Source organism: Peromyscus eremicus, chromosome 11, assembly GCF_949786415.1.
Source record: "Peromyscus eremicus chromosome 11, PerEre_H2_v1, whole genome shotgun sequence".
In the NCBI taxonomy this organism is placed as follows: domain Eukaryota; kingdom Metazoa; phylum Chordata; class Mammalia; order Rodentia; family Cricetidae; genus Peromyscus; species Peromyscus eremicus.
This window is the reverse complement of record NC_081427.1, coordinates 37,999,824-38,026,671: the sequence shown is the minus strand read 5'-3', so window position 1 is coordinate 38,026,671 and position 26,848 is coordinate 37,999,824. Positions and strand designations below refer to the sequence as shown.

At 40.4% G+C, this 26,848-nt stretch overlaps 1 protein-coding gene across 1 annotated transcript in view; it reads right to left on the bottom strand.

Moving 5' to 3' along the window:
- The window catches only part of Itga2 (integrin subunit alpha 2), a 96,043-nt gene that overhangs the window by 47,208 nt on the left and 21,987 nt on the right, over positions 1-26,848 (bottom strand). Inside the window, exons 2-4 of the mRNA XM_059276337.1 lie at positions 19,167-19,284; positions 5,416-5,525; positions 1,403-1,494 (exon numbers count right to left, since the gene is read on the bottom strand). Coding sequence (XP_059132320.1) covers positions 1,403-1,494; positions 5,416-5,525; positions 19,167-19,284 — 320 coding nt within the window. The remainder of the gene's footprint in view (positions 1-1,402; positions 1,495-5,415; positions 5,526-19,166; positions 19,285-26,848) is intronic.

Genomic DNA, 26,848 nt, shown 5'->3' with positions numbered 1-26,848 from the left:
ACAATCATTCATGCCCATGTCTGCATCCTCAGTCGCTTTATCACTGTGGCAGGTAACTCATGATATATGCAAGAAGAGAAGCTCTTTTTCATAAGCAATGGAAAACAGAACGAAGAAGCAGAAGTTACAATACGCCAATTGTTACTGCCAAAGCATTCTTGCTTTAAGCCCAGAACTTAAGAAGGTTCAGAAATATGTGATGACTGTCAGTCTTTTTCACATAATTCTTAAGAGGAGCTCAAGAGCCTGACCTTTTCAATGTGTAAAGAAAGTTGGGTCTTTTCCTCTTCCCAGCTCCTTTACAGTGACTACTAATTCTCTTTGTTAAAAAATTTTATTGTATCTAGAATTAAGGATTAAAACATTTAAAGTACATCCACAGTCCATAATTCTCAAGATATTCTTCTGATTTAGCCAACTGCAGAAATAAACAAAAACCATAAAACCAACTCTATTATAAAGGTCTCAGAATATAACAAAGCCCGGAAGATGCCTTGCAATAGTTGTTTATACACTGCTTTGACACATATGATAACGGATATTTAATTTATTTAGTGGTAATAGTTTTTCTAAATGTAAATGTTTGTTTAGAATACTAAACAAAATGACAATATTGGTTACAATTTTTTAAATCAAGTTGTTTTTTTTTTTTAAGCAAGATTTTTGGTTAACAGGTCAATAGCACAGACAGCCTGGACCTTTGAAGACAGTATTTCAGAGCTGTCTAACTAGACTATTTTTATATGAGCCAGAGGAAACTTCAAATGTGATTTAGTTTTTACTTGTCTTCTTGTCTTTCAACGTTCTAGGGGATGGAGAGGGTATGTGAATTTTTTTTCTCCCTGTTGGTATAGTCAAATATTTTCAGGAATTTCTTATATTAAATCGGAGCTCAGAAATTCTTCTTGCCTTCAGAAAATTTCCTTTCGTAGCTCACTGGGAAATAAGTGACAGGACAGGCAGATAAATGACATGACAGACAGCTCCTCACTTTACATAGGGTCAGAGTAGCCAGAGCTTACAGTAGTGATTAAAGACAGAAGCGCTGCTTGGCTTTGAACCCTGCCTGCTGAATGGAAGGTGCCTGCGCATGCTCCCTGAGGAAGCAGAAACAGGACCTGGGATTTTGATGGTATCCACACCTGCTCCTCACACCTCCCAGGGGAAAAGGGCTTCTTCTGAGGCTTCCCGTTTCATCGAAAACATTCTATTGCTTGCTGAATACTCAAGAAGGCTCCACATCAACACTGTTACGTCTCCTTGGTTATCCAAGGAGCATAGTTGATCCAAAAGCAAACTTCAACGTTTAAAACTCCAGATTGTATTTGGTAAGGGGGATGGCGGGGGACACTGACCACAAGTTCTCTCCAGAGGAAGGAGGATCTGAGAGCATAACACTCACTAGAAAGCCACCGGTCCCCGAATTCCTGGTGAGGGTCAAACCCAGGCTCATGTTGGTTTTCATCTCCGTAACATTTGAGATGCTTGTTGAATCTTTAGGAGAGAAAGAGATGTTTTAAAGTATTAACTATTTACCATTCACATAAGGCTATAATAAAAACTAACAGGCAGACTCACGTTTCTACATAGGTTTGAATGTGGCATAACGTGTCTGGAAACTAGCATTAAATGATGAAGAGTAGGGATGTGGTGTCTTCAGCCACTCACCGCTCACTCCCGTGTGAGAGGCAGTTAGGCAGTTGCACTGTCAGGGTATTTAAATATGTGTTTTTAAAAGAAAAATGTTCTCATCAAACAAAACACACAATGAGGGTACCATGCATTTCTGTTTGTCACCTTGTCTCCTGCTCTTTTGTTGTTTTTTTTTTTTAAATTGGGATTGTTTAAAATAGTCTTAATGAACACCATTTGACAGACTCTGGCTCAAAGCAGTAGGAGAGTTTCAAAACAAAACCATGGGACCAGCCAGGTAAAATAAGAAATGAATCTGTCCCTCCGAGCTACAGCACCAACCTGGCTGTTTTCTCTCCTGAGCCACTAAACTCCATAATTCACCTCGGTAACAAGTTCTCTAGTTTCAGACAAGCCAGGGCCACTGCTTTCGTTAATCCTCAGCTGGGTGGCTTCCCGCATTTCCCAGGGCGACTGCTGTAAGACTTCCCTCTTCTTTGGAAGCCTTCAGTTCAACACTGCTTCCCTCAGCCTCAGTGAGAAGCTCACACACTGTGGCCATGAATCACAGGGAGCTTGGTTCCTCCACACTGATGAGGGTTACTGCTAGGACTTCCCCCTCCCTCCTTCCTGTCTGTCTTAGAGGAGGAGGTGTTCCCCTGAGACTCATTCTGCCAGGCACCAGTGACACTTCTCTGGCTAGATTAAACGCTGCACTGTCATTGGCCAATACACACTTCATTTGTACCACCCCTTCGCAATCTCTGCCATTTTCTGGAAAGAATTCTTAATCTTGTTACCCCGTTGAGCTGTCTTTCCACCTCTCCTGTGTTACCTAATTTCTAGAAATGTAGACTGGCTATCAATCCTTGTATTATCTATCTATCTGTCTGTATTATCTATCTGTATTATCTATCTATCTATCTATCTATCTATCTATCTATCTATCTATCTACCTATCTATCTATTGCTTTATTACCTCCCAGGCCCACTGGACTTACAACTACGTTAGTTTGTTAGTTACATATGTTTTGGTAGAGTAAGAATTTCTTTGGTATAGAAAGAAAACAATGAAACTCCTGTGCGTATGCTCTTATTTTTAAATTTATTTTTTATGTAAACATATTATCCATAAAGCAATGTGCCAGTCCATGTGTTAACTTAAAATTAAATATGTGCATGTCTTCTGAACTCCCTGTTTTATTCAAAAACGTTCTATGACCGTTTTTGCTGAATATCCGGCTATACCTCAACAGTGTTATTTTTCCTAGGCTATCTAAATAGTATAATTGACCCAAAAGCAAACCCCGATGTTTAAATCTCCAGGTTTTGTTTGAAAATAGGGGTGGTGGGAAGACACTGACCACAGATTCTCTCCAGGGAAATGAGACTCTAGAAGAAAAATCTTACCAGAAGGCCACCACCTAAGTGCTGAAACATTGAGACGACACAATGGCTTGAGGTGATACAATAACGTGGGTGGTGTGTGGTTCCCTTTGGTTGATGCTGTTTTTCCTGGAATGCTGGGAATAGAACCCAGGTCCTCACATATTCCTGGATCTACCATTCAGCTACGCACCCAGTTGTTAAGTAAAATTTTTGAGTATCAATTCCATATATGATTGAGTGTTTAGAAGTCTATCACCCACATCCCTTTTTATGTGAACGAAAAATGTGTACTCAGGCTTCACACTTCAATCCCTGTAGCATTTGACATCACTGACCATATGACTCACTGAAAATAGGCTTATTTAGCTCCTACTGTGGGGCAGAAAACATGTTACAAACTTGTCATATAGAGATGTGTAAGGGATACTCCTGCTCCTTTTTCTAACCTGTGTGTGTATATGTGTGTGTGTATGTGTGTTTGTGTGTGTATATGTGTGTGTGGGGGGTCTGGGTGCATATGCCTGCACTTGGAAGCCAGAGGACAACTGTGGATATTGTTCCTCAGGCACCATTTACCGTTTTTTTTTTTTCAGACAGGGTCTATTACTGGGTTATTCACCTAGCTGGCAAAACTGGCTGACCTGAGCTCATGGGGCCCATCTGCCTCCAACTTCCTATTGCTATTTTTGCAAATCTGAGTCAGCACACTTGATTTTTTTACACAAGTGTGTGAGGCCATGGCTGTTTTAATTTTTTTGCTTTAAATTTTATTCTTCTTTCATACATTACATCCTAGCTGCAGTTTCCCCTCCCTCCTGCCTCCACTCCTCCCAGTCCCTCCTCCCACCTTCTCTCTCCCCTGATCAACTCCAACTCCTCTGGTTTCCCTTTAAAAAGAAGAAGAAGAAGAAAAAGGAGGAGGAGGAGGAGGAGGAGGAGGAGGAGGAGGAGGAGGAGGAGGAGAAGAAGAAGAAGAAGGAGAAGGAGAAGGAGAAGGAGAAGGAGAAGGAGAAGGAGAAGAAGAACTCTCAGGGATATCCACCGAACATGGCCTAACAAGATACAATAAGATTGGGCATATACCCTCATATCACGACAGGATGTAGCAATCCAGTGAGAGGAAAAGGGTCCCAAGTGCAGTCAAAAGAGTCAGAGATACCCTTCCACTCCCACTGTTGGGAGTCCCACAAGAACAACATGAGGTATACGCAGAGGACCCAGCTCAGACCCACTTCAGTCTCTGTGAGCCCCTATGAGCCCTGCTTAGTTGATTCTATGGCCTGTGTTCTCATGGTATCCTCCATCCCTCTGACTCCTACAATCCTTTCTCTCCTCTTCTTCGGGGTTCCCCTGGCTCAGCCTAGTGTTTGGCTGTGGGTCTCTGCAATCTGCTCCCATTGGTTGCTAGATGACTCCCCCTCTGCTGACAACTGGGGTAGGCACTGATCTATGAGTATAGCAGAACATCATTAAGGATCATTTCATTGACCTCCCCCCCCCCCCCCCCCCCCCCCCGTCATGTTTGGTTCTGTCTTGGGTCTCTGGGCTGTCCTGTTGCTGGTTCCTAGCCACCCAGGCAGTGCATAGCTGACAATTTTTATGTGACTTTGGGGGACTGAACTCAGATATTTGCGTTTGCAAAGCAAGTCCTTTACTGACTGAACCACCTCCCTAGCCATGCTTCTAATATTTAATAACTGTCATTGAAATCCTTTTTTTCTTTGAGTTTTTTAACAATGCTCTTTCTCATTTTATGCCTTGTTTCTTGAGGACTTGGGCTCAGCAAGGTTTGTATTTTCATGGCTCTCTTGAGGAGCTAACCATTGAGTTGAATGTCCTTTTACTTCCTTCAGGAAATACTGTGTGGGATATTACTCTTTCAGCTTTCTAGTCCTACATCTGTATTAAATATTTCACATTGTAATATAATACACCTGCAATGTAAGTAAATAAAATAGCAAATAGTTTTAAGTTGTGTATTTTTTTTAGAATGTAACTATTCAGTATAATCTGAAATATATAGTGTTTCTTAGACCCTTCAATCTCAGCCCCAGAAATATTGTGTTTTGTACATAATGGCTTATTCTAGAAAGAGGAGATAGAGAAATATTGATAGTCTCAGATTTCTGGCCATAATTTGAAAAATAAAAATGGTAGAAATCAGTCCATGGTCTAAGGCAAATGTCCCAGGAGGCAGAACATTACCCATGAAGATTATTAAACCAGGTCTTCAAACTCATTTAAAACTGGTGTCCATATGATTAAATAAACAAAGGCCTAAGGCTATCTACATTTCTTGAAGACAAATTTGAGATCTTTTTGTCATTTTGTCTTAGTTTATGACAAATGAGAGTTTGCTATTTGTGAAGAATCGCATTGCTAAGTACAACTCACTTTGCAGGTTCAGCTTTTCACAAGTGGCAGCGGGTACATCAACAGGGCACTTGTATACATCTCCCATTCTGTTCTCAGGAAAGCCACTCCATGGTGAACCAACCAGTAGCCTAGGAACAAGATGTTCTCATGAGTCATAGCATGCTATGGACAGTTTATTAAAAAGAAAACTGACCACAGGTCAGCAACATTACATTTCACTTTAATCTTATATAAATTCATAGTTCAAAGGTGTTCACTTATAATTTGACTTGTTTCCTCATAGCTGATCAGGACACTTAATGTCTGTGATATGTCTGCTTTGCTAAACACCCTGAGATGTCTCTCCACAGCAGCTAGAAAAGCATAATGCTTGCCACAGTATTTTCTACTAGGCAGTTGCATTAACGCAATAAAAGTGACAGTCAAAAATAATTTTAATAATGTATATTAGCTCCACATAAAAAATAGCATGTAGTCAGCATAAAATATTTCAATGAATTACTTTTAATTTTCTCCTACAAAGTATTTAAAATTGGGTGCATATTTTATGCTGAGAACACATATCAATATGCAAGCAACATTTTAAGAACGTAAAGGGCACAAGCAGTTAGATACTACTATATGTATTAGCAAAGTGCTGAAGAATGACATTATATTCATTCATACCCCAGAGTAACAACAACTGACATTTTTGGAGTTCTTTCTATGCCTTAAGTTCTGTCACAGGCTGTTGTTATTTAGGCAGCAGGTGAGATAGCTTGGTGGCTTTATGGCTACTGCCTTTATAAAGCAGATATTTGCAGAAACACTGAACACATGTATCTTGGAGATCTCCTTACTGATTGCAATATTTTTGGTGCATATCTAGAATACAGGATGAGTCTGGTATTCACATCCTTCCTTTGGTTAGCTTTGTTTCCCTTCTAGGGACTCTGCTTCTCCTCCCTACAGAAACATTCACTAGATGTTTATGCTCATATGGTACTGAACAGTGAGTATGTACTGTTGGATCATTTTTCTCTTATGCATGTGTGTGCAGATGCACATGTGTGTGCAAGTGAGTGTGTGTAGGTCAGACAATAACCTGAAACACTATCAACCTCCTTTGAGACAGGATCTTTCATTGGCTAGGAACTCCTGATTTAGACTACACTGGCTGGCAGGGAGGCCCAAGGATCCACCTGCCTCAGCCTCTATAGCACTGGTAACAAGTGAATCACCAGGCCCAGCATTTTTGCATAGGTTCTGGGCCTCAGGGTCGCGCTTCTGAGACAAACACTTTATCAACTGAGCTATTGCTCAACCCGATCAGCTTAATCTTCAGAGGCCATAGCTGGTTATATATTGTGTAACATCCAGTTACTAAGGGAGTATACTTGCTTTACTCTTAGTTGTGCTTTTTTAAGTTGAGAAGATTATCTATGAAATTTTTCCGTGAGTGTTCTTTGCTAATAATTTGTCATTATCACTTACAATTTTGCTCCATGCTCAATGTTATGTAGTAGACATATAGAAATCCTGTCTACTAAATCCAGCATAACTATTTAACATACATAACCAATAAAACAATTATATGCGAGAGATGAAGGATAGGAATTAAGCTCTTCTGTGAAACAAATGTTAAAATGTTAAAATGGTCAAAGGATGCAAAAAGAGACATAAAGGATGAAAATTTATACTTCAATAGTATAATTACCTTATTCATTGCATAAAATTATTCTTAGAGAACATTCAGAATACTTAATAATTCAATTAACTTTTATTAAGTTTACAACTGAAAGATTTTGTCCTCCTAAAAGCAGATAATATAGCATTACCTATTAAAATGTTACTGGTACTCAACACTTCAATCACATTGGACACACAGGTTAAGGCTCTTGAAAAGTCAGAAATCTGAGTGATGGCTATAACGTTGTTACAGTATTTATTTTAGTGGTGGGGAGCTGCTGGTGGCATTTGGCATGCATGTTTGAGCATGTCTGGTGTTCTCCATGACCACTTAGAGGAAGTTAGGAATCTCCTTTGCACTGTGAAAACTGTTTCAACAACAGCTCAAACCTTCTCCCTCTTTAGTAGTCTCTAGTACTCACTTACAGGGGGTCTACATAACATTATTTTGGTTTTCTTGCACAGACACTTCTTAAAAAAATCAGGTGATATGCCTCTAATTTCCTGTCCAGCACTGTCTTATTTTTGCATACTCCTGGGGTTGAAGAGTCCAGTCTTACTGAATTCAGTTTTCTAGACCAGAGTCTCTTATGCTTCCAGACCTTCATACATGCCATGCCATTCCATGCATGGCAGGTTCTACCCATCAGCTACATCTCCTGTTGGATAATCCTCCCTCCAGAAAGCCATCTGGCTCTTTGATCTCTGAGGACTAACATATCCAGTAAATATGAAGGTTGATGAGGGCAGAGATTCTGTGCCTGTAGGTCTAAATATTTGCTGAACAAATGAATAAAAAAATAAGCATTTCAGTTACTGATTGGAAGACTGTCTCAGTAAAGGAAAGGTTAATTAATAATCTATAATTATCTTTTAGCTGAAGGACATACTATTTTTGTCCAAGTAAAGGTGAAAATAAAGAGCCAATACACACACACACACACACACACACACACACACACACACACACACACTATATGGTGTAAATTTAGTGTTACCTATTAAAATGTTTCTTGTACTCAATGCTTCAATCACAGTAGGCACACAGGTTAAGGCTCTTGAAAAGTCAAAGAGAGCCCAAAGGAAGCATACACCGTGACTGTTCTGTCAGCTATTTCAGATTCAGTCTGTACCTTCTACTATGCATCAAAATTATACTTCTAAGAAAATTAATGTTTTAAATTTATCTTTGAAATTTTCATACATGTATACAATGTGTCTTAATCATAACCACTTTCCACTCCCAAGCCACCTCCCTTGTACACCAGTGCATTCTTTCAACCTCCTTTTTAAAATCTCCTACTGATTCCAATTAGTGTTACCCATAAGCGCATGGGCGCTCGACCCTTCACTAGGGTTTTGGCAGCCTACCAGTAGCCACACCCTGAAGAAAATGGACTTTTCCTTCCCCAGCAGCCATCAATTACCCATAACTCATCGGCTAGGAGTGGGTTCTCATGCACCCTTTCCTCATCCATGATGGAATGTTGACTGGCTTGATCTTGTGTTGATCACGTAGAGATAGAACACAGCTGCTGGGAGTTGATGTTCTTGATGACTATGCAAACCCAGAAGTCATCATTTCCCAGCTTAACTCCCCATCCACTGACTGTTCCGTTCTTTTGCCTCCTCCCAATTCTGCATAGTTTCTTGAGTCTTAGATGGCGAAAAGTTGATACAGATGACCCATGTGAAACTCAGCACTTCGTGTTATTTTACACTTGGTACTTTGATCAGTTATGAGTCTCTGAGCACAAAGAAGCTTCTCTGGTCAAGGTTTAAGGGATGAAGGAAAGTAGACTGCGGAGTCTATTTAGGAAGAAAACAGCACCACGGTGGTCAATCTTCATAGCCAAATTTGACTGGATCTGGAATCAGATGGAACCATAATCTCGACTGTGTCTAGGAAGCTTAATTCCTAGATGGTTGAACTGAGAAAGGAAGGCTCATCTTAAATGTGGGCAACAATCATCCATGGCTGAGGGGGCAGGGCTTTGATCCAATGGAAAAGAGAAATCTAGCTGAGTTCTAGCACTCATGACTCTCGGCTTCTTGACCAGAAATGAACTGTGACTGCCTGCCTTATGCTCCTGTGTTCACGCCTTCCTCACCATGATGGCTGTGCCCTCAAACTGTGTGCTAAAATGAACCATTATTACTTAAAATACTCTTGCCATGTGTGTTGTTAGAACAATGAGAAAAGTAACTAATGGAGTACCTTAAGACAAGCAGTTATAGGAAGTGTGGCTCTGGCCCTTGGCATTCTGGGAATTCCTGTTAATGCTGGTAAATCTTACAATATTTTGGAGTGGGTATAAGGTTTTCCAAAAATTATCTTATTTAATCTCCAAAAACAAATCTGAGATTATATTATTGGCATTTTACAAATGGAAGTGTTGAGACAGAGAGATGAACAATTCACTCCTTATAAAATTGCTGGTCATGGTCAACTCTGTCCCTGTCTGAAGAACTGGTTTTTAACCTCCAGACAGCTCTCTTTCCTCTTCAGTGCAAGAAGCCCTAGGGTAGGCTTGGGGCTTGGGAAAACTCTCTACATAGATGAGATGAGTTCTAGAAACTGGAAGCAGAGGGCCAGGTCACACTTACTGGGAACAGGTATACGGCTATGTAGTGCTGAAGGGAGCCACAGTTCAGATACGTGCATGCTATGGTCATCCCTGTGAGAGTACATATACACAGCAAGGGACAGGCCATGCTGTTTGCAATGACAGTCAAGGACAGAGTATGTTCGGTAAATACCAGATTTGATCACACAGGTGACTTCTCTGATACACACCTCTTTACCAAAGCCCAGGGGAGGCACACTGAGGAAAGTTAAGTATGTCTGAACTAAAGTGCTCTGTTTCTCAGTGTCTCCAGCGGCAAGGATATAGCACCTGCTCTCTGCTAGTCTCCTTGAGAAGAATCAGAGATACTGGCTGCTTTCTCTCCCACTTCGAGCCCTGATGGGCAGGCCCCCTCACCTCCTCTCACCTCCTCTCACCTCCTCTCAGAATTCTGGATTAGTTAACCTTGAAATTAGAGAAGGGTTAAGATGCTACCATCACCCTTACTACTGGGAACATTGCGACTCTCTTAAGGTAAGCAGACACAAAGAAGAGGGAGAGACATATTTCTGCTCTATCATATGCCACTCAATAAGGAGTAAATAAAAGCACTGAGATGTCAGGGGAAAAAAACAGAAATAAAGTTATTTTCTTCATCTGTTATCTTAAATTATTAACAGAAGACAGGAGAAAGCAATACAAAACCTGGCTATTTGGGGTGTACCTGAAGAACAAAGGAGTCTTCGTCCCTAGTTCACGCATGACTCATTCCGTAAATATTATAGCACATTAGGTATCCACCTCCAGGCCAGCAGTTCCAGGGAAGGTTCTAGACCACTGCCATGACCTTTACTGGTAATATTTCCCACCCTGCAGCAGACACCTCACCACACCCACAGATTTTTATGGAATCCTTTTCCTTACAGCTCATCCCCATGAGAGGAGGCTATGAAGTCACCAGAGGCCACTCCCAGGGAATCATGACATCCTTAAATCAACCAGACAGGAAGTTAAGGAGGCTGGTATTGTCAACCATTAAATTTTATGGACACACGGCTGTAACAGGGAGCAGAACAACAGTACAAATTTTTACAAAGGGAGGTATGGCATCCACAGGTGGGAAAAACATGTTGAAACATGACAGGAATTCTTTGTAGTTATAGATTTCATTAACTCTGAACCAGAGAAAAAAAATAGAGCTGTGTGAGTAGTCATGAGTGCTGATCCTCGAAACTAAACAAAAACCCAAGATATAAAATTCTTCTTCCCTACAGTGAAACTGGCAATTCTTCCAAGACTGTCTTAAATAACACTTACTGTTCAATTATCTTGTGGGAAAATAGTGATTATGTAGACTCCCCAAAAGTAGCCAATTTGCCCACCTCAGTGGAATTCAAAGTGCTTTGTTTAGTTAGTAAACAATATTTATGGTGGCGTAGGTCTCACAATTTTAAACCCACAACCCAGGAGGTGCTAAAAATATCTTCCTTTGTTCAGTGGGTCTCTAAACTCTCCAGACATTTCATCAACAGTAAGGATTTTTATAGAGATTGCCAATGGAGGCGCAGTTAAAACAATATGGTATTGTCAAGAAATGTTTAATGAGTGCCTATGGGATGGACATGTTGTACAACTCCAGGAGGTACCATTCTTATGTAAACTGTATGTCCTGGCCCTGTACAGTAGACCACCTATGAGGTTGTGTACAGTGGCAAGACCTACTGTCTTAGGGTTACTATTGCTGTGCTAAAACACCATGAGAAAAAGCAAACTGAAGAGGAAAGGGTTTATTATTACACTTCCATTTTACCCTTCATCTCTGGAGGAAGTCAGGACAGAAACTCAAACAGGGCAGGAACCTGGAGGCAAGAGCTGATGCAGAGGCTAAGGAATGGTACTGTATGGCTTGCTCCTCATGGCTTCTTCAGCCTGCTTTTTTATAGAACCCAGGACCACTAGCCCAGGGATGGCACCACCCACAGTGGGCTGAGCCCTCCCCATCAATCACTAATCAAGAAAATGCACTATAGGGTTGCCTACCGCCTGATCTTACAGTGGCATTTTCTCAAGTGAGGCTCCCTTCTCTAGTGACTCTGGCTTGTGTCAAGTTGACATAAAACTAGCCAGAATACCTACTATGGACCATACTCAGTCGTAGGTATCAAGGAAGTCACTAGAAAAATTCTGGCCTCAAATTTTACATCCTAGGGAAAAGATAGATAATAAATCTTGTAAGTGAACCAATATGGTTTCAGTGATCAGTGCATTGGAAGGAAGATAAGTGGAATAGAGTTGGGAGTGTGAGGTGGAGAGTGGTATAATCTTTATTTGAATGGTTAGAGAAAACCCCCTCCCCTCCAAAAAAAAAAAACTGTTCAAGATTTAAGGAGACTTAAGTATTCAAGACTTAAAGAAAAGAAAAAAAAAGAGTCAGGAGACTTTGGTGGAAGAGTAGCTTGGGGCTGCAATAAGCTGGAAAGTCCAGTGGCTGGGGAAAATGACAAGAGGTGGGATCAGCTTAGCAAGGGGGCCATACCACATATAGACTTGCATTTAATTAGTCCTTGTTTTGTTTTGTTTTGTTTTGTTTTGTTTTGTTTTGTTGTTCTCTAAGTAAGAAATGTTTCGGGGGGGGGGTGAGTAGAGTGATCATAATGTGGCATACTTGGGGAACTGTGACAGGTACTTCGTTAAAACGATTGTACTGAAGCCACAGGGGAGCAGGTCAAGTATTTGTAAGGTCCTTGCAGTCTCCTGGGTAAAAGCTGGCGGAGACTCACAGAAATTCAGAGAATTCCGGTGGTGAGCACTTGTCTTGTTTAAAATAGTTTGTCTAAGTAGGGCCAGCAGGATTTCTTTAGGTTGTCCTTCAAAGGAAAACTTAAACAGAGGAAGCAAGAAAGAGGGACAGAGGGACAGAGGGGTGGAGGGATGAGCACAAGCTTAAGGCAAACCCTTAGAGTTAGTACGTTAAGCAGAATCAGTGTCATCATCACAAAGGATGCTGTCAGCTGAGCAAGATTTTGAGATGAAGAAGCTCAACAGCTGTGTGAGAGACACCTGGAGTTTGAGATGTCCTCTAGACACTGGAGGTGATACCTTACTCATGACTGGAGCCTATTCTATGTAATATCTGTATTAACATTAGAAATTTCAAAGCCACAGTGTATGAATAAGAATATCATCCTTTTATTATTCTAGGTTATTGACAATACAGTGCATCTGGCAAGTTATAAATAGAGCCTTGCTTTTTGCTGGTTAATAGAAAAGGTATTTGTGAATGAAGGAAGTCACCTATGAAATTTTGCCCCTTAGGGAAAGAGGGGGCAGGTAGACTTTTAGGTCATAGTATTGCTGTTCCAAACTCAATAGTCAAACTCTTCGGTGTAAGTTAAAAGCAATGTTAGTATGTCAACCTCATTGTGTGACCACAGACTCTTCGGCTTCCAGATTGTTCCCTGAAGTGGTGAGATGGCAAAGCCTTCAAGGTCTTTCAATGTCACAACAGAGTCCACCAACCTCATTATCTTTTCTGCTCCATAAAAACCCTAGAAATTAATTTTCTTACTGGAATCAAAGGAGCCAATAAATACCAATTGTGGCTTCAAAACATCATACTCACTATAAAGACTTATGGTGATACAAAATCCTCCACTTTTACCCATCCTAGGAAACCAAGTACAATTTTTAAGATTACTACATTTCAGACATCAAAGCCCATGAGACAATATCTTTCTGCTGGGTGCTTTGGAGAACATTTTTTTTTTAAATCAGAGATAAACACTTGAATAGCAACAGCATTATAAAACTACACAATGGTTAATGAAGGACTCATATGAATTATCTCTTTTGGTCCTTATAATTACCTATGAGGTGTTATACCTATTTCTGTTTTTGTATAAAGACACTGTGTCTACAGTGGTTTGAATGAGATGCACCTGCCCCATTCCAAGACGAAGGCATTTGAACACTTGGTCCTCAGTTGGTGGTGCTGTCTGGGGAAATTTGGGAGGTGTGGCCTTGCTGGAGAAAGTCTGTCACTGAGGGCAGACTTTGAGAACATAGCCTCATCCTACTTCCATTTTTTTCTCTTTCTTCTCTCTGATGTTGACTGGGATATGACCTCTTAGCTTTCTCCTCCTGATGCTTGCTGCCATGTCTGCTCATAATGGACTCGTCCCTCAGGAACTATAAGGCCAAGTAAACTTCTTTCTTTAGATTGCCTTGGTCATGGTGTTTCACCATAGCAACGGGAAAGTAACTAGTACAGAGTCTCAGTGGCAGCAGAATATACACCCACTTCTACGTCCCTTCCCTCCAAATCCACAATTCTACCATACTGGGTCCACTTAGAACTCTTTTAGACAAGAACTCATCATATGGAACTTAAAAACATTAACAACTACCTCCTATCTATGCCACTTAGCACTTCCCACATCCATGTTCTGATGGAGGGAAACGTTTTTTGATGGATGGATACCAGAAAGGCGTATGTGTCAAAGCTCTTTACTTTTGTAAGTAAATTTTGTTCTGGAGCAGGTACTTGATATTATCATGAGGAATATCTGATATGATGTTTCAGAAGCATGGAGGATTTTTCCATAGATTATTGATATGTCCCAAGCATTCTAGAACAGCAGGTATCTTTCAAGTGTGAGTCACAAATGTGGGGTGTGTGTGTGTGTGTGTGTGTGTGTGTGTGTGTGTGTACATGAGCATCACAAACCCAAGTCTAGAATGGATGATGGGAGAAGCAAGTTAGAGTAAGAGATATTTAACACACATAGCCTTTGTGTCTGCTATAAAACTGAAAATTTCTCACTTCTATATGACTTTTTATTTAAATTTTTCCTACAGGGGAAACTATCACACTTATAATAAATAAAGAATTTTACTAAAATTTCTCTCAACCAAAAAGTTAAAACAATAACACATGCCCATATATAGATGCAGTGATTTTTTTTTGATGAAGTATTCATTCATAGTTCTTCTCTCTTTATAAGGAAGTAGAATGCACCAGTCCTTGATGAAACAAGAAAATACATTTCCATGACTGGAAATACCCCTCATTCTTAGTCAGTCTTCGTCTCACAAGTGATTTCAGTTACAATGATTTTGAGTCACATAATGAACTCAGATTGTTCTTGGGGCAAGCCTTCAGATTACACAAACAGAAACAGTGCATATCACTGCTAGTTACAGGAAATGATCTGAAACATGTCTCAGGCCCTCACAGATTGTTTGTGATAAGGATTGCATCATCTGTGTTGGACATCCGGTGTGTGAGACTCAGGCTAGAGGCAGGCTGGCCCTCCTCTGCCTACGCCGAATGAGGAGCACACCAGCCTTTGCTCTTAGCCATAGGGCTGCACAGCAGCTCTGCTCAGGAGGGTCAGCTTGCTCTTAAAACTATGCAGCTCACAGGAGACTGTGGAAAAGGCTCAAGGAGTACTAAAGAGATGTCACTGATACTATTAAAGTAGAAGTCTAGGGTGTAATAAAAACCTAATAAATAATGCTACTAAAATAGCCAAGTTGGCTTCCTTAAAATCTAGTAGATCTTGAAGTAAAACATGCCTATATTCTTAACATTGGACACACAGGACAACTCAAACTGCACTCCGAAATAACAGTGCGATTTAAGAACACTTCTACTGGAGCCTTGAACGGGTTGGAGGAAAGGGCTGAGAGATGGAGTCAAGAGATTGTAAAGGAAGTCAAAGTAAGCAGACAGAAAAGGGGCAAGACCTACTTCAGAATAAGCAGTAAGACAGCATTGACCTCTGTGTGTGTGTGTGTGTGTGTGTGTGTGTGTGTGTGTGTGTGTCTGTGAGACACCCTGACTCAGAGCAAACACTCACAATTTATTGAACGGATTCCTAGCAAAAGTTAACTTCATTAGTATCAGAAGGAAAGTTAATGTTTAAACAGTTTTTCCCACATCTGCTACTTCCATAACGTCTGGGCAATTGTCATAAATTAGGAGTGGGGAAGGGCACAGGGCCAATTGTCAAAACAAATGGGCCATTCTGGAGCCCAGCTTCCGCATTATTTTTCTTCTGCTCTGGGAAGACAGCCTGTCCTAACTCAGGACCACCTAGCCCTGGTGCCTTGTACCCAAGGAAGGCCCACTGATAGGGACGGGCTAATGACAGAGGCCATGAGGAAATCTTGTAGCTCTAGTGTCCTGGGCCTTGGAAAGGGAAAATGAGCTTTACCCTTAATGGAGGTAGAAGCATGAAAACATGAGCTATGACAAGGGTTGGCCCTGAATTATTCCTTCTCTCTTATTCCTGCATTCCTACTCTGCATATAAATCTTCCTCTTAGACCGTTCCACACTCCGGAGGGCAAGTTCCATGCTCTGCGTTTCCTACACCCCACATAGGCACAGTATCCGGTCACAGTGGATTAGTAATTTTGTCCATGGCTTAGCCTGTCTGTTCCTTTGCTTGGCAAGACCGAGGCGGTGAGAGGATTTGGACAGGCTTGCCCACCAGCTCTGCTCTCTTCTTCTCCGCTTTGTGCCTTCAGCCCCTTAGACAGACATGAATTGTCCCTTCTCCTCTGTGTGGTGCAGTACGTCTGCACAGGCTGATGATGATTAGACACTGGCTGAAGGGAAGGAAGGCTGTGATCCTAAGCTAAAAAGTACACTTCACCAGAAAGTTCCATATTGGTATTGAAGGCACAAACCCAGCCAGTTGTAGAGTAGGGCTTCATTTCCCAATAGCCATTGTCATTATTTACACAAAGAATATTATGGGAAGGCTAAGACAGGATTTCGAATTATCTGATGTCCCTGATCTCGATGTCACCTGATCAGCACGAGAATTTCAATATAATCGGCAAATACCAAAGCCTTTTAATGATACCTTGAGTTCTTCTTACACAGAGAGAAACATCAAGACTGACCCTCACTTTCTCAGGATTCTACATTAGGTCCCTGTCATCTCTTTGTCATTTTTCGTCTTATTCAACTGCCACATAGCCAGCGGTTGAGTTCCTCACCAATCCATAACAGACATCATCTCTAATAACATCTATTACAGATAGTGGCTTTTTCTCTTAGACTTATTCTGCCCCTGAGAAGTTGATGCTGAAAACAAGACAAAACCACCTCAAACTCAATGCCAGATTGTTCTTAGCTAGGCTGTGCCTTTGCAGTAGACCACTGGAGTTCATGTGGAGCTCCTCTTCAGCTCATAGGTCTTAAGGTAGTCTCAAATAGAACCCCATAGGCTATCTATGGTGAATCACTTGGAAGTAGGCTTCTCATTTAGTCATTCAACAAATTATTATTCTTTAAATGTTAAGCTGTATTTTAATTATGTGTTTATATGTGTGTGCAAATGTGTGCATGTGAGTGCAGGTGTCAGATACCCTTGGAATTGTGATTATAAGCAGTTGATAGTCATCCTACATGGATAGTGGAAATCAAACTCTGGTCTTCAGCAAGAACAGTATGCACTCTTAACTAGGGAGGCATCTCTCCAGCCTCAAGAAATAGTTTATGGATTTCTTGCAAAGGAGCAGATGCGAACTTGAGTTCATTGGCAACTTAATGAATTAGATTCTAAGGTCAAAACATGGCTGTATGATCCTTCTAGCTTGCTTTCTTCTCTATAGTAATTAAAGAAAAAGTTATAATTGGTAGAACTGATGCTCCCTCCTGTACTCCAAATGATTGCAGTAGTGCAATCCTTGGAATGATTAGCCTGGCTGTTCTCTCCCAGGCTGACAGACTGTTTCCAACAGTGATTGCTTTCTGGATCTCTTCAGAGTAAGTAGTTCAGGTTCTTCTCCAGCCCACCAGTCTCCATCATTTTAATCCTACCTCAATCTTTGCCTCTTCTAAATGCCTTCTAAGATAAACCATGATAGTTGCATTGTGTTTCCTCATCACATAGGTAAGCATGCCCCAGTGCAGAAACAACATGGACTTAAAATAATCTTTTTTTTCTTTAAATCTATTGGATTAGTGAATCAAAGGTAAGTTCACAACATGAAGATTATACATGGTAATTCTCACGTAAAGGTCACTCGAAGTTCGTGTTATTGTTTAAAAACATCCAGAAGGTGAAGATCAGGACCTAAAGCTCCAGGCTGAGGGGGCAGAGCTTAAGTCCTTGGGCTACAATGAGAGGTTGGGTTCCATGGACCTGTCTACAAATGGGCATCAAATTGGAGAGAGGAGGAACATGCCTTCCTCAACATAATTTTCAGGGTCATCTTATTTCCTTGAGTTTTTTTTCTATTACTTTCACAGTAAACTTAAATTAGCAATGGATATACATATCCATTATATGTTTATTATATATACATATACACATATATGGATGCATATTTTCCTCCAGTTTCTCAAAGGTAGTCATTTTTCACCAGATAATAAAGTCTGGTTTACAAAATGTAATCCTTTACATTAAAATTCTTGGGTACTGTCCTGGCTAGTTTTATGTTAACTTGACACAAGCTAGAGTTATCTGAAAGGAGGGGACCTTAATTGAGAAAAATGCCTCCGTAAGATCTAGCTGTAGAGCATTTTCTTAATTAGCGATTGATGGGGGAGGGCCCAGTTCATTGTGGGTGGTGCCATCCCTGGGCTGGTGGTCCTGGCTTCTGTAAGAAAGCAGGCTGAGCAAGCCGTGATGAACAAGCCAGTAAACAGCACCCTCCATGGCTTCTGCATCAGCTCTTGCCTCCAGACCCCTGGCCTGCTTGAGTTCTTGTCCTGACTTCTTTTGATGATGAACTGTGATGAGATAGTGTAAGCTGAATAAACCCTTTCCTCTCCAACTTGCTTTTGATCATGGTGTTTTATCACAGCAATAGTAACTTAAACTAAGATGAGTACTTTAGGACAGAACTAAATGAAGGCAACTTTGTGAGTTTTCTATGAATACATATGAGAACTCTTGCTATCAGGCACATTGAAAGTTGACTTGGAGCAGAGGGGGCTAAGCCCCACTGAAGGAGAAGATTTAGGAAGTTGTTCTGCCCCTCCCCCTGCAAGAAGGGACATCAAAATAACATTAGCTAGATGATTACTTTTAAAACTCAAGGAAAATCAGTTCAAAGGTTAAGGAACCAAGGCAATATCCATCTGTCTCTGTTTTATCTACCACCTTAATGGTCAGAACTTGTATTGTCAGTAAAATTTTTAGAGAAAGTTTTCTGTCTGAGATTTATCCTCACTAAATAGTACTATTCTAGTATCCCAATAGTTATCAATCTACAGTTATCAACTCTCGAAGAAAAAAACCCTCATTTACAAATATTTGATCAAACAAACAAACAAGCAAACAGAAGAGCTGGGTGCACCTTTAATTCTCAACACACCCTGAAGACAGAGGCAAGCATATTTCTGTGGGTTCTGGGCCAGCCAGAGTAAGACGGTGAGGCTGTCTATGGGCAATTTTAATGCATTATCCATTAACAGTATATTCATTCATCTATTTGGATTAAAATGGATTTAAATACTACATTTACACAATTATATATTTTATTGAAATAATAAGGGAGAGAATAGTCTTACCATTTGCCCTGCGCGGTTGTGAGCTGCTGCACTGCATAGCCAAACTGTTCACTTGAAGGACCGGCAAATATTTTTGCTCCTGGGAGGCCAACATTGTATGCCAGACAACTTAAAATACCTATTTAAAAATAGAAAACATGATCAATATTTACAATTTTTAATGTAAGGGTATAATACAATTGTTAAAGACCATGTTAAAAACAAAACAACAACAACAAAAAAACCCTTGTTCGACCCGATAACTGTTCTCCTTATCAGTGTTGATAAGAAATAATAGCTACTACGTCTAAAGTCCTTATGTGGGCCCTGGCATGGGTCTAGATAATCATATGAAAATTCATTGCCTTAACTATCCAGCCCCAGGAGATAGTCACCAAAGGCATATTTGCTTCACAGAGATTTTTGAGGCTCCAGGTGAGTCTCTCGTGTCCTGTGCTAAGGGAAGACCAGGATTTGAACAGGAGACTGAATCAAGACGCTAGGCTCTTAAACTGTTGTCCTATCTCTAAGAATTATGAAGTGATTTAAATTCTATTTGTGTTTCCTCGCAGAGCCAGACTCTACGCTACTCACACAGTGCCGGAAGGGTGCCCTGCTCCTGACATGGTCTCCACCTGAAATGTGTGTTAAAAACGCTGTGCTGGGGAGGGAGGAAAGTCATAGCTCAGGAAATCAGCATCACTGTTCCTCTCGGAAAGTGATGCTTTTATAGGCTAAAGATTTAGGAAATGGTGCATTATCTTTTGATTCCAGTGGAAACTGCCAAAGCACTTCTGTCTTTTGCGTTTTCTTACTTAATGGTCAATAAATGACAATCATGAAAAACAGAGCAAACCGAGGGAGACAATACCTAATAGACTTTCTGACAAACTTTTGTTTCTGGTAGGAGAGGAGAGAAGAGTAGTGTTAACTCCCTCTGGCATTAGGGCATGATGCTGGGAGACCTTCACACTGTAGAAGCCAGGCTTTGTGGCGTGCAAAAGATGGCAGTGTGCCATGTGCACGTGCCTTGGAGCTTCAGCATTTATCTTTGCAGAGCTTAAAAACACCTGGACTCTTTAGACTTTAATGCCACTGCTCCTGTACCCTTTGTCTTCACAAGGGAAGATTTCACTTTGGGGGCAGCATTAAGGCTGCACAATGTTTCAGACGTCTGTAGTTCCACACACCAAAAGCCTGGATGAAACGGCTTGCTTTCCCATTGTGCTTCTGAACTTACGGGAGGAGATTCTATAGACTGTTCTGAAAGGAAAAATGAAGTCACTGACGATGCTTTGGGGAGTTGAAATAGTCAATGTGCCTTTTTAAGTGCCAAAAATACTCTACTGGGCGTTTGCTCACTCAAAAAAGCCCACTCATTATTTCTTAGGAAAATAAAGTTGCCAGGAAGAAAAGGGCACATATTAATTTTGAAATACAATGTGACATAATATGCACAGGTCAACATTGGAAATTCAACCTGTAACATCTGTCTCTCGATACAACCACTGTTCCTTTTTACTGAGGAAAAAAAATGCAAAAGGAAATAACATAAAATTAAACAGAATACTGAAAGTGGCATTCAGAATGCTTGTGTTTCTAATTATTTCTTCATTTTCACCCACTATGAGAATTTAGCAAATACTGTTTGAATATTTATCAGGTCTTCCATATTCTAGTTAATGTTTGAGAGGTGATGCCACGTTAAACATATCTAACACCAGAAAGAATATATGTGGCTGGACATACAATAAATAACACAGCTCCCTCCCACTATTAAGTTAGACTTTGGCAAATCATGTAATAGGAAGTGAATCAGGATGGAGTTCATTTTCTTATTCAATTTTATGATATATTGCATTTATAGGCATTTATTTCACGTAGTGGCAAGTGTATGCTTTCAGAAATGTGTTCTTGGGTGCTTTTGTTATTATGCAATCATAAAATGCACATAAACACACAAGATCACTATTACACTCTTGGGAAACATAATCTTTTAAATTTTTTTATTGAATTTTTTTTCATACAATATATTTTGATTATATTCTTTTCTCTCAACTCCTCCCTGTTTCCCTACCCAACCAATTTCATGTCCTTTTTCTTTCTTTCTCTTAAGGGTCTGTGGTACTCTATGTCATCTGTTTTTTGACTAAAATACTGCTATACAACACATACATATAGCATACGCGCATTATTATCTATGCATATACACATATATAATGATTGATTTACAAACAAGGAAATTGGAGTTCACTTTAACACTCTAATTGTACTATAAATGTATGTATATTATAAATGTGTATGTGGAAACCATTTTTAAAAGTGGAAGAAATCATTTCATCTTTCTCTTTAAAACCCCAAGGTCTTGCTGTAGCACTGAGAAAATCCAGTTTCCTCACAGAGCTTCCAAAGTCCTTTCCTACCTGGTGCTCATGTAGCTTTCTGGCCTCACCCTCTCCTTGCTTCACCGGGTCCCAGACACATCCCTTTTCCTTCTGTCCTTGAACACGCCCAGAACATTCCAGTCACGGTCTTTGATATCTGTCCCACTGCCTGTAGCTTCCTCCAAACTCTAGTTTAGATATCATTCATCATATCAGCCTGGTTAGTCTCTGTTTCAAGGACTTCTTTAATCCCTCGATTTAGCAGCAATATTGTCTTCCAACATTATCCCACTGGAGTGACAATTACCTGCAGTTTTCTCATGTGTCCATGTTTCTCAATGTCTGCTTCTGTCAACTAAAATGCAAGCCCCTTGAGAGTCCAGACCTGGCTTTTATTTACCCATATTTTCTCAGCACTTAAGGTAATGTATTTGTGTGTGTGTGTGTGTGTGTGTGTGTGTGTGTGTGTGTGTGTGTGTGTGTTGCATATGGCTAGTGCACATACCCATGCACATATGGAGGCCAGAGAACAGTGTCAGGCATCCTGCTTTATCACACCATTGAGAAAGTCTTTCGATGAACTTGGAGCTGACTAGCAGCTGGTAAGCCCCAGCACTCCCCTGTCTCCACTCCCTACTTGGTGAGGAGCTGGTTTTGCATTGGCTTTACTTGGGTCCTGGGGCTTTGCACTCAGGCCCTCTTTCATGTTGTTTACATAGAAGTATTCTTAGTTGCTGAGCCATCTCTACAACCTCAGTAGCTAAGATGATGTTTACTGAACAAAAACTGAGGGAGAAATAATGCACAGCCCAGAGTGCATTCTTCAAATTTAAGTATAGTTATTTTTTAAATATTTCCTCCCAACATTTTTCTCTCTATAGTTTAAGCCAAAGTACATATCCTATCATCTACTATTCCACTGAATCCAGGATTACATTAAAACCTACTATATCTTTTTTGTTGTTGTTGTTGTTTTCAAGACAGGGATTCTCTGTGTTGTTTTAGTGCCTGTCCTGGATCTCACTCCATAGACCAGGCTGGCCTCAAACTCACAGAGATATGCCTGCCTCTGCCTCCCGAATGCTGGGATTACAGGCATGCACCACCACTGCCCAGCAAAACCTACTATATCTTAATGGTCATGTATTCACGACAATGGCAGAATTATCTTTACTTATTTGAACCCTAGAATAACCTTGTGTGATTGCAAAGCCCGCTATCACCAATTGACAAATAAGGAAAGTATAATTCATGAAGATTAAATGTCCTTATTGCTATGTCCAAGTTTTTCCTCAAGTCTTGACATGGTTCATTTTCTCCAACATTACTGTTTAGAAATTCTGTTAATATATGATCTGCTCATGTTCTCATAAAACCTGCCACTCGCCATCACCATCCCTTTATTCTACTGATGCTAAAATTCTCCTTTTCTGCTATTTAAATCATTTCCTTGAGACTCTGCTTCTTTTGATGAATCTAAGCATTATCAAACACACTTACTCCTCTCCTAAAATGTACTTACATCTCAGTATCTGTGCCATCAATTCCCATTGGACAGAAGCTATCTTCTCAGTTTCTGTAAATCTAATACTTGTGTATAAAGCATCCTGTCTAACTCAAAATCTATTTCTCCTTTGTAATCCTAACTTTTGTAATGACACTTTCCTATTATCTCTTTAGGACCATATTGATATTAAGAACTACATTTAATTCATCTTGAACTTCCCTCTTCAACTATGCCTACATGTCTATACCCACTAAGAAATAGCCCATTCAACAAATATTTATGTAGAGCCTTTGTGCCATGAACTTTTCCACATCCTGAGGATATGGCAGATGAAAAGAACAAACAATATCCCTATTTTCTCTGACTTTCCACTCTTGCAAGTTGACAACAAGTGAAAAATTACATCACAACATGATAAACATAGAAACAGAGGAAGAGATACCAGTCCTCAATACAAGTTAAATTTTAAGACAAGCTTGAAGAGGCAGCAACTAACTTGGGTATTGACAGATGAGTTGGAATTCACTCTATGCAGACAAACTCACTCCAGGCACAAGGATCGTCAAGGATCATCATGTTCAGCAGTCGGATACAGGTATACAAGAGAAGACTATGGTAACGGTGAATACTTATGGCTCAGAAAGCTATAACCATCCTCTTTCACTCCTGCAAATGTTCCTAGTTCTACATTAGATACAGTGTCTAACCAATTTACACTTTGTCCTGCCAGGAGCATATTATTACCCAGACTACAAAGCTTTCATTATCCAACAAGAATTTTTGTTTGTTTGTTTGTTTGTTTGTTTGTTTGAGACAGAGGTTCTTTGTGTAGCTTTGGATCCTGTCCTGGAGCTCACTCTATAGACCAGGCTGGCTTTGAACTCACAGAAATCCACCTGCCTCTGCCTCCTGAGTGCTGGGATTAAAGACATGCACTACCACAGCCCAGCACAATAAGCATTCTTAAAGCATTCAGCAAAGATGACCTTGTTAGCCAGTTGCTGACAGTAGCCAAGCCAAAGTATTCAAGTAAATCTCATCAAATGCTCACTATATAGTTCACACCCACTCAGTGTAGTGGGGGTATGTTAGTTACTTTTCTATTGCTGTGAAGAGACACCATGACTAAAGCAACTTATAAAAAGAAGCATCTGATTGTGGATTTGCTTACAGTCTCCGAAGGTGAGTCCATTACCACCATGATGGAGAACATGGCAGCAGGCAGGCAGGCATAGTGCTAGAGCAGTGCCAGAGCTGACATCTGATCCAATAAGGCCACACCCCTTAATCCTTCCTCAAACAGTTCCACCAGTACAGCAGCAAGCATTCAAATATATGAACTATTCTCACTCAAGACACCACAGATGAGGATAGAGGAATACCATCCCTTTTCTAAGTTACTCACAGAAGTGGTGTGCCCTGGACATGACACTCCAAATCATAAGTGACCTTCCCTCTGCTCCAAACATGCAGCTTCTACCAACCAGGGCTCTCAGGAGTGGAGAGCCGGGCTCCACCTTCCTGAAATGGTGCTGTCCTGCACCCACAGATCTGAAGATCTGGGCTTGCAGCCTACACAATATTGGTCCCTCTTTGAAGGAGACATTCCTCCATCTCACATACCAGCATACTTCTGCAGGAATGGACAAGAATGAATCTGATAACTCAGTGTTCAGCCCTGCTTGTTCATCTGAGTTACATTTCGTAACTCGGAAAATTATGGATGAGTCACATAGAAGAAGAAAGTACTGGGAGTAATGAAGATTGAGACTTAGCATCATCTGTGCTGCATTGGGGCAAGTTTCTTACCTTCTCCAAGGCTCGTATTTTTAACCTCTGAAAATAAGGACTTAGTCTAGGACTTCTATGTATAGAAATTCTATTAATTAATATAGTTTCTCATAATACAAAGTAATTGGAGATGCTTATAATATATGAATTTCCCATTTTATAGTTTGTATTTCTTAGATGATTGTCTCCTCATTTAAATGATTAAATTTCAAAGTTGATTTTTTAAAGCAATTTTTGAAATAGAACACCTCATGAATTTTAGATATTTTGGTAGTTAGTGTTAATGATCAACTTGACAGGATCTGGAATCACTTCGGAGGGAAGTGAAGGGTTATTTATTCTCTGGACATGCCTGTGGGGGACTGTCTTGATTAGTTTAATTTGGGAAATTGATTAGTTAATGTGGGAAGAGTCACCTTAACTGTGGGGTTGGGGCCATTCACTGAGTAGGGATCCCAGACTACATAAAAAAGGAGATGTTGAACTGGGCACCAGCACATATCAGTCTCTGGTTCCTGGTTTTAGATGTGATGTGACCAGGTGCTTCCAGCTCCTGCTGCCATGACTGACTTCAGCCAGTTACTGGGAACTGGAATGAAGTCCTACTGTTTTGAGGTTTGTTTTTTTTTTTTTGGTCAAGGTTTTTTATTACAGTCATGGGAAAAGAAAGTAAGAAAGTAATCTCTCAAGAATAGAACCAATTCTTCATATAGTTTCATGTTCTTCTTTAAGGATTTAAAAGAAATTCTGTGCACATATATACATGGAGGTCAGAAGAGGCCATGGATCCCCTGGAGCTGGAGTGATAGGTGATCATGAACCACCTGACATAGATATTGGTAACTGAACTCCTGTCCTCTACAAAGGCAGCATGTGCTCTTAAAATCCTGGTTTTCAGTTTTCTAGAATACTCTTCTAATCCTCTTGGTGTTAATCAAAGGTGTATGTTTTGACAAGACCTTTAAGCACGAAGACTAACTTAAGCCAAGTCAGTAACCTCACAGTTGAATCCAAGTTTTAATAATGTTTAAAAATAACAGTACTAAAAAGCAATTAATATCAACATTTAAGATAGGATTCTTTATCCAAACAAACAAACAAACTCAAGGCTCTAAAAAAAAAAATCATTCCCTTATGCTTTCATTGTGCTGCGTTCACAATTTTGTTTGACTCCATGACGACAACTGTAGCTAGCTATGCTTACACTTGTAAATTCTGCTCTTTGACTTTGCTATCCACATGCAGGAGACTGTGTTCTCAGCCTCGGAGAGCCTGCCTTCTAGATTTGAGGAGGTCTTCTTTCAAGATTCTTCCTTCTCCAGGTTTTCCAGCTCTCAGCTTATCTTTCTCCATTACCATCTCTTGCTCATCTCTCCTGCATGTATGCGACATCACTGTTTTTGCCGAGGACTCAAGTTCAGTTCCCAGCATCCATGATAACAACTCCCAGCCGCCTGCATCTACAGTTCCAGGGAATCAGAGGCCCTTTTCTGGTCTCTGAGAACACCTACATGCGCATCATGCACAACAGACTCACAGAGGCAAACACATAGACACAAATAAAAGCTATACAATGTCAATGCTCAACCAATTGCTATTTACTGGGGGGATGCTTATGTAACTTACCAAGGAACTCTCTTTGCATAGGAAACTTCTTGATTAACTACTGAGAAAATAAAAGTTGTAGGTCAGAGACAATAGAAGCCAGGCTACTGAAGAATGTGTGCACATTCTAATATTAGTTTTCTGTGGTTACTGCAGAACATTACTACAAAGCCAATGGCTTAAAACTACAGAAACTTGTTCTGTAAGAAATTGAGTCAGGGTGTCAGCAGTGTGTGAGCCTTCTTGAGACTCTAGGGAAGGATCTACTTCCTGCCTGGTTTAGCTTCTGGGGACTAAGGGCACACTTCAACTTGTACCTGCATTGCTCTAATCTGTCATGCTGTCACTTAAACTCCTTGTTTTTGTCATATCTGCCTCTGCATCACTCTTATTTGAACACTTATTGTTGGGCTTAG